We start from the raw sequence: 13728 nt of genomic DNA, 5'->3' as shown, positions 1-13728 counted from the left end.
CAGTACTAAGTGTCACTATAGTAATTTGGGAAACAAAATCAATGTGTAGGCAGAGCCTGCAATTTTTACATCTTAAACATGCCAACATGTTTTCTAGTGATCTGAGAAGCTTGTAGGGCAAAGTCCTACACTTTTTTGTGCCATACACCTTTTACTAGTCTTATGAAAACTAGGCTCTGTAAGATTATGTTGCCTACATTTATAATTGAAGGAAATGCTAAATTTCACTTAGAGGAAGATTAGTGAAATGAAAGATAGATCTTTTTCCCCATCCGAGTTAGAAGACCCCCTAAATCTGTCTACAGACCCTTGGGGAGATTATGGGCTCCAGATAAGAGCCCTTGCTATGGGTTATGTAGTAGGAGTGAGCCAAAAGGCAGACTCCTGTATAGGGCTGATATCTTTGCACTTTCACTGGAGCCAGGAAGATCTGAGTTCAAATCTGCTTCAGACATTTACTTTGCTATGTGACCCTGGACAAGTCACTTACCCTCTGTTTGCCTCAGTTTCTTCATCTGTAAAATTAAAATAATAATTGCACCTACCTCCCAGGGCTATTGTGAAGATCAAATGAAATAATAGTTACGAAGCTTTGCAAACCTTAAAGTCCTATACAAAAGATTAGCTATTATTATTAATTATTGATCAAGTCACTAAATTTCTCAGTGCATCAGTTTACTCATCTATAAAATGGAAATAATAATAGCACTCACCTTCCAGAAATGCCATAAAGATCAAATGAGATAATATTTGTAAAGAACTTTGCACACTTTAAAGCACTACAGAGTGTCCAATTAGGCAAGAATTCTAGAAATCAAACTAAGTCTTTGAGCTGATTATACAAAGAAAAAATAGTCAAGGAGGTTATCTAACTCTAAGAGCTACACCCTCTCTCTATATATATATAACCTATATCATAAAGCCACTGAATGTCATAGCAGGAAGACCCCTTAGGGATCATCTCATTTTACCTTTAAGTTATAGCAGAAGAATATGTGGCCACCTCCTGTACAAAGCTCTCTCCACTGCCCAGCATTATCTCTCCTGCTAGTGCCTTCCCTCTGAGATTACCTTCAATTTACACTGGATATATATTCCATGTACAATTTTTTTATGGTGTCTCCCCAATTAAAATGTGAGCTCCTTGAAACCAGACTGCTTTCTTTGTATCCTCAGCAACTTGGCATCATGACTGGCACATACGATGCCTTAATAAAAGTTTTAATAAAAGATTGAGAAGAGTCTTGCCCGAGATGACTTAGGCATTTCTCTCATCTCCTTGTCCTAGTAGGAAGCTTCCTCCATCCAAATCCCTCCCTCAGATCTTGGCTTGCTGAACAATTGCCATTGGTCTCTGGCAATGGTACCTCAAGACATGGGTCAACCAGCAACTGCCTCCATCTCCAGATTCAGAAAGCACCAACCAATCAGAGGTACAAGTAAGTTAAGGCAGAGACATTACCTTCTAGTGGGGGTAGGACCACCCATTACCACTAGACCACCACCCAACAGCACAGGTTAGGCTATAGTAAAGAAAGTCCTTATCTCTTGCCTCCAGCTCCACTGTTGGCCCAGGTCTAGAGTGGTAGGTGTAGGTCCCTCAAGTCCCCAAAAACCAGCTGTACCCGTGTTAAATCCTGGCTTCTGAGATTAGAAGGCAGAGCGAATTCTGACCTATTGATCTTATTTTTGTATGTGTCATCTCTTTCTAAAATGCTTTAAGCTAATTAGCTAGCATTTATATAGCACTTAAATATTTGCTAAATGTTTTACCAATGTTATCTCCTTTAAGCCTCACAGCAACCCTGGGAGGTAGATGCCAAATAATAATAATATTAACTAGCATTTTTTTGTTTGGTTTTTTTTTAACCCTTAACTTCTGTGTATTGGTTCCTTGGTGGAAGAGTGGTAAGGGTGGGCAATGGGGGTCAAGTGACTTGCCCAGAGTCACACAGCTGGGAAATGTCTGAGACCAGATTTGAACCTAGGATCTCCCTTCTCTAGGCTTAGCTCTCAATCCACTGAGCTACCCAGCTGCCACCCTTAACTAGCATTTTTAAAACATCTCTGTGCCAGACCCTGTACTAAGACTTTAAAGATATTATCTTTGATCCTCATGAAACTCCAGGGTGGGGAGAGGGATGCTATTATTATTCTCAATTTACAGATGAGTAAACTGAGGCACAAATAGGTTAAGTGGCTCTTGAGTCTATAATAACAGCAATAATAGTAACATTTATTAAGCACTTTCTATGTGCCAATCATTGTGCTAAGCAAATATTACAAATATTATCTCATTTAATCCTCACAACCACCCCAGGAGGCAGGTGCTATTACTATCCCCATTTTATAGTTGAGCAAATTGAGGCAGAGTATTTAAGGGATTTGCCTAAGATCACAAAGACAGTAAGTATCTCAGGTTTTCCTGACTCCAGACCCAGGGCTCTATCCACTGTACCACCTAGCTGACTGATGAAAGTCACGAAGCTAATAAAAGTATAAGGCTGGATTTGAACTCAGGTCTTCCTGACTCCAACTCCAACATTCTATGCACTATACCTCAGGCAGAGATTACACCTTTTTACTCTTTAGAATTCTATCACTGCCTATTACAATGCTTTAAACATGCTAGAAGCACTTCAAAAATAAATATTTGCAGGATTTAATTTTGTTGTTCAATTCCTGATTTTCTCTTTCTCCTTAGATAAGTTATTATGTCTTGTTGACTCCTGTTTTTGACATATCTTGCTCTCCATGTAGTTCCACTGCCCAGAACAGGTCACAATAGAAGTCTTCACTGTCAATTGTCTGGATGATTGAATCAAAGCCACATTAAAGAAGCAGGGCAGCTGAGCTAGCTGGGGTGGAAAGCAGCAGCTCTGGATAAGAGAACTTAAGACTTCATTCCCTTCCTCAAATACTCCAATATTTCCTGCAAGTAAGCAGACAACAGCAGATCTCTAGCCTGGTATTTATATGGCTGGCCTGGGTGACTTCTTTCAGTGGATTCTCTTAGAATAATGGTGACATCGTGAGTGTGATGAGATCTCTTTGTGGCGGTATAGTATGGTTTGGGGAGTGGGAGAGATCACTGTTCTTCTAGATAACAATCTATGTGTCTGTGTTCTCCTGTATCATATATGTCCCTGGGAAAATCATGTGCAAGACTGACTTCCTGAGGTCTTGAGCACAAAGAGCAGAGGACACTGGTTTGGGGAGTTTTTTTTTCTTATATTTGCAGTAGTAATTTTATTCTTTTTTTATAAAGATATCTTATTTTACCAATTACACGTAATAACAACTTTCCATTTCAGTTTTCTGAAATTATAAGACCCAAATTATCTCTCTGCCTCCTTTACCTCCCCTTTACTGGAGATGGTAAGTAATTTGATCTGGGTTATCAAGCATAGGACACCATTAAATCTATCTTGCAAGTGGTCCAAAAGTTGTATCACTGATGATACTTTCCAAGCCCTTCCCTCTTCTCTCAAAGACTACAGAACTATGGCAGAAGTCTGGGGCTCCTGAGACCAGGAGCCTTCTCCTTAAACTCCCTTCTTCCCATTTCTTCCTCCTCTAAAGCCATGGCTGCCAAATTAATCTTCCTTATACACAGATAATGACCAAAATGCCAATAATATTAGCAATTATAATCATGTTATCACTCTGCTCAACATATTTCAATAGCTCCCCATTGTCTACTAAATTCAATACGCAATTCCATTCAGTAAGCATTCACAGAATCAGAGAAGAAGAATGAAAGACCATTAATCTAAGGATTATTAATCTTGGGGATATTAACCCTTGGCGGTGTGAGATCTCAAAGGGTCTATGAACTTGGATGGAAAAACAAAATGCATCTTTATTTTCACTAAACATTGGTTTCCTTTGGGATCCTATCTACTTTATTCTGAAATTAGAAAAAAAATTTCCCAAGACAGAGGGAATGGGTTATATCAGACTGTCAAAGTGGTCCACGCCTTAAAAAGGCCCAGAAACCCTGTTCTAATCCAATATTCTCATTTTACCAATGAGAAAAATAACTTGCCAAGGGTGTCTCCTTTGAACTACTAGATCAGTCTAATTGTACCATTCCCCACTTTCGGCCTCCTCGTGGACATATCAGCCTCCTCACCAGACTAGGAGCTTACTTCCTTGAGTAGTTTCCAATTGCTTTATTCAAAACTACTCAGCAAACATTTGTGGAAAGAAGCAGCTAGGTGGCTCAGTGGATAGAGCACTGGGCCTGGAATCAGGAAGACCAAGGTTCAAGTATGGCCTCAGATATTTACTAGCTGTATGATCTTGAACAAGTCACTTAACCTCTGTTTTCCTTAATCTACTGGAGAAGTAAATGGCAAACCACTCTAGTATCTTTGCCAGAAAAAAACATGAACAGAACCAGTGTCCTATGGGGTCCAGAAGAGTCAGACACAACCGAATGACTGAACAATAACTATATGCTAAGTAGTGCTTCCTTTGTGTCTAGGATACTGTATTAGATGTTGGGAATACAAAGCCAAAAAAAACCAAAAAAAAAACAACAAAAAACCAAACACCAACCGATGATCTCAAAAAGAAAATAACAAAGAAAACAATAACAACAATAATAGTAATAGAATCTATATATCACTTTATGGTCTATAAAGGGTTTAATATGTTAAATCATTTAATACTCAACACAACCTTATGAGGTAGATGCTATTATTATTATTATTATTATTATTATTCCTATTAGACAGAGAGAAATTAAGAAATTTTCTTATGGGGGGGCACAATGGTTAAAGCACTAGGTCATAGTCAGGAAGTCTTGAATTCAAATGTGACTGGACACTTGCTCCCCTAGGAGGTAATGAGATCCCCATTAAGGAGGTCTTTTAGTAAAGGCTGGGTGACCACTCGTCCAGGACACTATAGAGGGAATTCCCATTTCAGAAGGGATTAGAACAGATGGTCCTCTCACCTCTGGGATTCTGGGATGTTAAGATCTTACTTAGAGAGAAAACTACACAGAAGCAATATACAAATTTCTGTGGTAAGCATTACTATCATAATATAACTCATAAAAGCCAGGCAGTTGGCACTTGATTTGCACTATCTCTATGACCCTTTTACAGCAGGTATTTCCAGTTTTGCTACTTCACCTTTAAATGATAGTCTTAAAAAAAAAAAAAGAAAAAGAAAAAAGAAAAGAAACCTAACCTTCTTAGTATCAGTCCTAAGGCAAAAGAAATGGCAAGGGCTAGGCAATCAGGGTTAAGTGACTTGCCCAGGGCCACACACCTAGGAAGTGTCTGAGGGCAGATTAAGTGATTATTAGGCTCAAAAATATTTAAATCATGCAAGTCACATACGCTGTTTAGCTATGTTACCCTGGGCAAGTCACCTAATCTCATCTGCTTCAATTTCCTCAACTATAAAATGGGGGTCATGATAGCACTGACTTCTCTGAGTTGCTGTGAGAATTTAAAGAGATTCTATGTAAAGTGCTTAGCACTTTGCCTGGCACAAAGCAAATAATATGCCAAATAAATGCCTGCTCTCTTTCCCTTTTTTGAAGCATCTCTCTCCTACCTAAAAGTATTCCCTCACATCTCAAATTTTTCTAGACTACTTTGAAAATGTACAGATTCTGCCTAATTTTCCCTCTTCTTGATAGTAGAGATGGGTGTATTTCTCTACAGCTTTGTGACTTTTACAACATTCCTGATGTAGATAGTATGGGAAAAGAAAACTGAGGCTCCAAGATCTCCCAGCAGGTCACACCCATCACATAACTGGTAAAGGAAAGAGCTAAGCCTGGAATTTGGATTTTTTGGCTCCAAGTTCAGATTCTTTCCATTAAATCTTCACCTAGAAATATGCTTTCTTACAATTTCTTAAAAATTATATTTCTGGACAGCTGTCCAATTCCATCTGCCCCAAAGGCATGAGTGAGCTTGCCCTAAGGTTTTTGTTATTGTTTGTTTGGGGACTTTTTTTTGGAACCTGACTTTCCAGGCAACAGAGTGATTACCCATAACATAAGGCTTCTGGGCACACAGCCAGAAAATGGGTTGATCTGTTTAGCAGACTGGAATGCATTGGTTATAATTCCATCCACCACCCTAAAGAAGCAAAGTCTGCCTTGCAGGTACCATTTTCTTCCATGGTAATATTGATGATTGGCTGATAATTCCAAAAAAGGGAAAGGAGATACTAGCAAAAGAGACACTGAGCTAGTTATGAAAATTCTATTTTTTCAGAGGTTTTACTCATTCCCACAAGCAAGGCATCGAATAGAATATGGTAGTGCAGTAGTGCACACTAAAAGTTCTAGAGGCATTTGTAGATACCATTGTGCTGACCTGGATCCATGCCTTATATACCACTTTTCAATCCATTATGCGAGACATTGTTGTGATGGGCCACTACTTACTTGGAATCATGATAGACTGAGAAAAGGGTACTTTGGGGACACAGATAACATTTTAGCTTTCTCAAAGTAGTAACTTGTGCCAAATTGGCAGGAAAATTGGAAGGTATGGCTGTCCATATGGCCTGTATCCAAGAATATTCATCTTCTTCCCCAGTTTGAATCAAATCTCAGACACTTACTAGCTGGGTGACCCTGGGCAAGTCATTTAAATCTGTGTGCCTCATCTGTAAAAGGAGCTGGAGAAGGGAATGGCAAACCACACTGGTATCTCTGCCAAGACGACCCCAAATTGGGTCATGAAGAGTCAGACATGAGTGAAATTAGTGAACAATAAAAATGGTCAGATGAAGTACATTGCAGAGTGCTGAAAGAACGAGGAAGCATAATTATAGAACTGATGTTGGTAATCTTTGAAAAATCCCAGAGAACGGGAAAGGCACCAGAGGACTAAAGACGATTTGGCCAGTTTTCCAAAAGTAAAAGATAGATTCTTCAAACTATATGCTAGGAATCTTAATAAATTTAGAGGATGAATTTTTTTTAAATGCTTACCTTCTGTCTCAGAATTGATATTAAGTATTGGTTCCATGGAGTGCTAAAGGGCTAGGCGATTGGGATGAAGTGACCTGCCCAGGATCAAACAGCCAGGACCAAATTCTGAGGCCAAATTTGAATCCATTACCTCCCGTCTCTAGGCCTGATTCTCTATCAACTTAGCCACCTACTTGCCTCTGGAATGTATTATTACAAGAAGGTTTTGTGAAAGCTTGGAAAGGGATGAAAGTACCACTACCAACCAGCATGAGTTTGTTATGAACAAGTTATGTCAGAATAAGTTAATTTCCTTTTTAGATAGGCTTACTAGACTAATAAAGATGAGGGATGATTCAGACAGAGGATTGGGGTCTTTAGTGAGGCATCAGTTAGTCTCATCTGTTAAAATAGGGGCAATAACAGCCCCTACCTAGAGGAATTGGAACAATTAAATAAGAATATTTGTAAAGTGTTTGGCCAATCTTAAAATGCCATGTGTACTAGTTATCATCACCACCACCTTAATTATATCATTGTGGGGAAAATGGAATGGTGCCAGCAGGATACATAGTTACATTCGGAACTGGTTGAATCACCAAACCCAAAAGTCACTTTGGAAGGAGGATGGTTTTAAGAAGGGAGCTTCAGGTATCCAGTTAACGTTTTTTATCAATGACTTAGATGAAGGCATAGATAGGAATCTTATCAGACTAGCAGCTGACCCAAAGCTGGGAGGATTAACTCATTTATTGGACATCAAAAGTGGTAACCTAAAATATCTTGACAGTCTGCAAGAACAGATGCTAAATGATATATGAAATTTAATCAAGAGGCATTTTATGGAGACACAGGAAGGGTCTGAGAGGGGGAAGCATGGCTAAACCACATTTCTTATGAAAAACATCTTAAAATTTTGCCACAGCAGCTCACAATCATAAACAATTTTAGGGCAGATGCCACACAATAACCCTGAGAGACAAGCAGTATAAAAACGATCGTCATCATTTTATGACTAAGGAAACAAGCTCAAGAAAGTGAAATAATTTGCCCAAGATCATATACCTAAGTAAGTGTTAGATTCAGAATTCAAACTCAAGCCTCCCCAAATTCCAAGCCCGATACTCTCTAGACTATACCAAGCTGCCATTCAATATGTTGGCTCAATATGAGTCAAGAGGGTCAAATGATACCAATCTTACTTCAGGAAGCTATAATTCGGTCAGTACTCTTTCTGTGGTCACAGATTACAACCCTCCAATATAACCTCGATGATCTTTGAGAGTTGCCCACGACAAAATATCTATCATACTGCAGACAACCTGGTGAGTTACTCTAAATTTAACTAGGAGAGTCCTCAGATGGCATATAGTCTGTCATTTGGCTTGTACCTGAGGCCTTCTGGTTTGATCTGGTCAAAGTGGTCGAGTTTGCCCTCCACTCCTGAAGCTTGCCAGAATCCAAGATCTGTTGCAAGTTATAAACAAGAGACTTCAGAACAAGACTTTAGTCAGCATTTGTTAAGCACCTACTATGTGCCAGGAAATGTGCTAAGCGCTGGGTATACAAAGAAAGACTAAAGACAGTCCCTGCTTTTAAAAAGCTCTCTTTAGGAATGACACCATTCTTGGGTTCTTTCAAATCAAAATATCCTGAATAAGGCAGATTAGAGTCCCTCTCTGCTTAGCTCTAGTCAGAACACATCTGGAGAACTCTGCTTAATTATAAGCTGCACATTTTAGGAAAAAAATAGACAAGCTGGAATTTAGACGGGGAGGGCAATCAGAAGAGGGAGGGAACTTGGACCACATCATCCAAGGAACACATGAAGCAATTGGAAATATTTAGCTTGAAGAAGAGCAGACTTAGGCAGGACATAGCTAGCTGCCTTCTAATGTCTTAAGCCAAGGTCAATATAAGAAATATAACAGAAGAGGAATGAGGCCCCAGAAAGCAAACTGGGTACAAGTTACAGGGGTGCAGACCCCAGGGCAATAGAAGGGAAATTTTCCCAAAAGCACTGTCCTAGCCTAGAATAGGATGCCTTAGGAGGTCATGAGATTCCCATTATTCTTCTCATCAGTCTTCAAGTAAAGGCTGAGCCACCTCTTATCTAAGATATCAAAGAAGGGCTTTAGAATGGGTGACTAGATGGCCCTTCCACCATTGAGATTCTAAGGTGGCATGATCCTGACTACAAAGAAAAGAGCATCAAGGAAATGTACAGATTAAGGATTTTTTATAATGCTGGGTGGTTGTCACTTCACATGCCCCTAATGGCCCTTTTTACAATTTTCCAATTTTGCTACTTCACCTTAAAATGATAGTCTTTTTGGACTCAAGAATACATTTAAATCATGAAGCTCACATATATTGGAGTATTTGCAGGATGTCCCAAAAGTCTTAGTGTGGCTTTAATAGCTATTTAAACTATATGATATAACCATTCTGGAGAGCAATCTGGAACCATCCCAAAGGGCCATAAAACTGTACATACCCTTTGACCAAGCAATAACATTTCTAAGTCTGCATTGCAAAGACATTAAAGATAGGACAAAAGCACCTACCTGTATGAAAATATTTATAGCAACTTTTTGTGGCAGCAAAGAACTGGAAACTGAAGGGATATACATCAGTTGGGGAATGGTTGAACAATTGATTGAAACATATAAAATACTATTATGCCATAAGAAATAACTAAGGAGATGATCCTCAAACTCTATGAAATCTCAAAGCTGTACTGAGACTTTGGGGACATTCTATATATAGATGCAAGTCCTTTTTTAGCCATTACAAAAAAAATATACAGACTGGGAGAGGGGAGAAAGTAGTAAATTGAGAGCCTAAAGAAGAAGGTGTGAAAATAGAGTACTTTCCTAAATTCTCTTCCTCCAGCTTAGCAATGCCTTGTTCCTAGATGGAAATAGCTTTCCTTCTATTACAAAACATTAATTTCTGGCACATCCTTTAAAAGTATCAGAAGCTGGCAGGTCTTGGTAACCAAAGAGTGGGCTGTTCATCGACTGTAACATTACTAATAGGAGAGAAACCAAGAAATCCCTAAGTCTTGGGACAATTCTGCGGTTCCGTGCCTCACAGGGAGGGTTCTGACTGGGGCCGTTTGTCTCCTCATTTGCAGAAGCCCACCCTTCCTGACCATTTGTATTTGGACAGAATCCCAAAACTGAACCACAGGGCTTACACCCTTGTGCCCGCGATCAGGTAGAAGGAGTTGGAGAAGAGGGGAACCGCACACCTCCTAATTTCCAAGACATCCGCCCCGGCGTTCTTAGCTGGAATGTGGGGAAATAATGTGGGTGGTCATTCTCCGGGTACTTGAGGCCACAAATATCACTTGGGCTATTCCAAGGAGACAACCTGCGCCCCCAGAAAGTGGAGAAAGAGAAGGATTGACACCCCACCCCATTCACCCACATATACACACATAGTAAGGAGAGAGGAGCCCCGTTACTCACCCCCGGGAGCAGTCGGACGGCCGCAGCACCAACACCAGGCCAGGTGCCGCCGCCAGTCAGCCGGCTCCAAAGATCGAGGAAGTGGGGCTTCGGGGCGCTGCGGCTGTGGCCCAAGAGCGCGAGCAAGGTGCCCAGGAGGAAGGCGGCCGCCGCGCAGCCCAGGTAGAGGCAGAGCCTGAGCAGAACCAAGCAAAGCCCGCGCTCGCCCGGCTCCCAGCCCCCGCCTCCTCCGGGCCCCAGCCAGAACAGCGCCAGAGCCAGCGCCACGAATCCGAGTGCGGCGGCGGCCGGGACGGCCGACTGCAGCTCGCGGGCTCCAGCTGCGCCTCGGCGCGGGGCAGAGGGCACGCTCCTCTCGGCGATTGCGGCAGCCGCGGAGTCCGGCTGCCGGCCGGGGCTGAGGCCGGGCGCGCCGCGGTCGGTGGCATCAGGGTGCATGCTGCTCCTTGTGCCGCTGGGGACAGGCACATCTCCCGCCCTGCTGTCCCCTAGAGCTTGGTCGGAAAGCGGCCGCTCCCCAGTTCCTCCTCCGGCTGCTCCCGCGGCTCCAGCCGCCGCTGCACGAGAGCCACTGGCAGTCCCAGTTCATACCCCGCTCCCCGGCCGCCTTCGGGAGACACCGGCCCAAGCGCGGAGCCTCCAGGCGGGGCTGAACCGCGCCTCCCTCACCACGCCTGGCCCCCAGAGCCCGCGCTACTGCCGAGCCCACTCAGGTAGCCCTCAAGGATGGACGCACGGATGCCCGGGGTGCGAAGAGATTATTAATATGTCCATGCAGCGGGTGGAGCAGAACTGACCAGCGAAGAAGAAGGAGGAGGTGGAGACGTAGGAGGAGGAGGAAGAAGAGGAGGCGGCCCCGACGTGCGTGTCAAGCCGAGGGGGTGGAGTGCAGGCAGTGGCCGGTGGGTGAGTGACAGCTGCGAAGAGCGAGCAACCTTTGCCGCCAAGCCGGTGATTTGCCGGGTAGCCCGGGAGAGAGCCGGCTCAAAGGCCAGGCTCCCACCTCCGATCCCTCCAAGATGACTCTGGCTTCTGGTTCGGTTACGGTTAAAGACTTGTTTTTCTCCTTCACTCAGACTTGGCCCGGGGGCGGGAGAATGGGAGGAGGATCACGGGGGCGGCGGAGAGGGGGAGCGGGGGGGGGGGGCGGGGAGGTCTTGCCTACGTATCTTAAAGGTGCGAGACAACCTAAGGCGCAAACTGACTTTTTCACATCCTTGCCACCCCCAAGAGAACTTGAGCGATCCTTCTCCCCCAATGGAAAATTTTGCCCAAGGTATTCGTAATTCGCCCTCCACGCCACTTGGCTGGTCACTCAGTGCCTTAGGCTGTGACTCCTTGGATACGTTTACGCACTTCTCGAGCACAGGCATTGGCTCCTATTTAGAGGGTCCACGCAGACAGCTAAAATCCCAACTCTGGGTCCTTGTTTCTTAGTCCTTTTCTTCCTCCAAATATACCGAATTTACACATTTCCGTATTTGCCATCTTCTCATAGGTTGATAATTCCTTATAAAAACACAGTAAATGTCCTCATTTCCAAGCTCCACTTTTGAGGCACTTTTTGTTTTGAAACATTACCCTCCCTGCCCTCTCCCTTCTTTCCTTAGAGAGCAAATGGGCAGAATGTACCAGTTTGGAATAGTCCAAGGAAGCAAGATTGGTGCCAGAGGGTGGCCACAGCTGCTATTACCACTTTGGCTTCCGTTTCCTGTCCTCACCAATGTTTCTGTTTTCTGTGGCAGCTATCCAGCACAAATGCTTTTTACCAAAGCAAAGTGGCATTAGGACAAAGAAATTTTAAGTACACATTTTTCTCGTCTCTTAACGAAGCCTTAGCACAGAAATGGGACAAAGCCATGCTAACAGAATCTGCATAAAGGTGTATATGTTGGCCATAACACTTGTCTTAAGTGGAGGGAGAGAGTGGGAAATGGAATAAGCACTATACTAATATTCAACCCTATAAGGTGGTGTTCTTAAGTTGTATTTGACTCTTCATGGCCCCATTAGGAGTTTTCTTGGCAAAGATACTGAAGTGGTTTGCCATTTCCTTCCCCAGCTCATTTTACAGATGAGGAAACTGAGGCAAACAGGGTGAAATGGCTTTGTCCAGGGTCACAGGACTAGTACGAATGGGAGACCAGATTTGAACTCACAAAGGTGAGTCTTCTTGACTCCAAGGCTCACTTCACCACCTAGCTGCCCCAAATCTGTGAGGTAGGTGCTGTTGTTATCCTCATTTTTACGTAAGAAATTGAGATTAACTCATCCTGATAAACTCATCATTGCTAGTGTCTGAGGAACTGGGGTTTTCCTAACTCCAGGCTCAGTGCTCTATCCACAGTGTCACCTAGCAGCTGCCACCTCAAATGTACTCTCCACTTGCATGTGTACAGTATATTTTATGTCATGCCCCACCCCTTTAAAATATAAGCTCCTTCTGGGCAAGGACTGTTTGTTTTTTTCTTTAAAGATTACTAGATATGGGCTTTGGGTAAATCATTGAACCTCAGTCTGCCTGGATTTCCTCAAATGTAAAAATGGGGACAATAACACCCCCCCAGGTTGCTGTGAGGATCAAAAAAGATAATATCTATGAAGCACCTAGCTTGTAGTATGTGCTAGTAATAAATGCTTAACTCACCCCTTTGAATCGAAAGGCAGCGAAAAAAGCCCTGGATTTGGGAACCAGAAACTTTGGGTTTGAATCCCAACTCTGACCTTCGCTAGCTTTCATGAGGTAGTCACTTAGACTTAGCATTTCCTCAACTTAAAAAAATGAAGATGACAATTCCCACACTGCATGCCTGGCAGTGTTGTTGTAAAGAAAGTAAACTTTAAAGGTTTTACAAATCTTAAAGAACTCTATACAAATGAACTATTACTAAGAATAGAAATGAAAACTGGATGATAAAGCCAATTGCACAAGTGTAGGAAGAAGAAACTAGACAGCAGTTCACATGATAAAGAATGAGGATATCAATAATAACTAGCAACTATATAGCACTTTGAGGTTGTCTAAGCACTTTACAAATATTACCTCATTTGATCCTCAAAAAACCCTCTAGGTATTAGGTCTATTATTAATCCTCCATTTGACAGATGAGGAAATTAAGGGTTTATAAGTTCAGAGTAAAAATTTGCTGCCACTTCCTAATCAGATCATTACTAAATCCCAAATGAAATAACAGTGTGAGTTTGTGACCCAAACAAACAAACAAACAAACAACAACAAAAAAAAACCCAAACCTTGTTCCAGCTTAAACAGCAGTAATAAAAGCACAATAGTGGTTAAAATAA

General features: G+C 42.3%; 1 protein-coding gene across 1 annotated transcript in view; it reads right to left on the bottom strand.

The window, feature by feature from the left end:
• The window catches only part of SNX25 (sorting nexin 25), a 240541-nt gene extending 229678 nt beyond the window's left edge, over window positions 1–10863 (bottom strand). The window contains exon 1 of the mRNA XM_044681650.1: window positions 10426–10863. Within this exon, the coding sequence (XP_044537585.1) occupies window positions 10426–10863 (438 nt within the window). The remainder of the gene's footprint in view (window positions 1–10425) is intronic.
• Window positions 10864–13728: the final 2865 nt, after the last annotated feature.

Source organism: Gracilinanus agilis, chromosome 6 (assembly GCF_016433145.1).
Source record: "Gracilinanus agilis isolate LMUSP501 chromosome 6, AgileGrace, whole genome shotgun sequence".
Taxonomy (NCBI): Eukaryota; Metazoa; Chordata; class Mammalia; order Didelphimorphia; family Didelphidae; genus Gracilinanus; species Gracilinanus agilis.
This window is presented reverse-complemented; position numbering and strand designations above follow the sequence as displayed.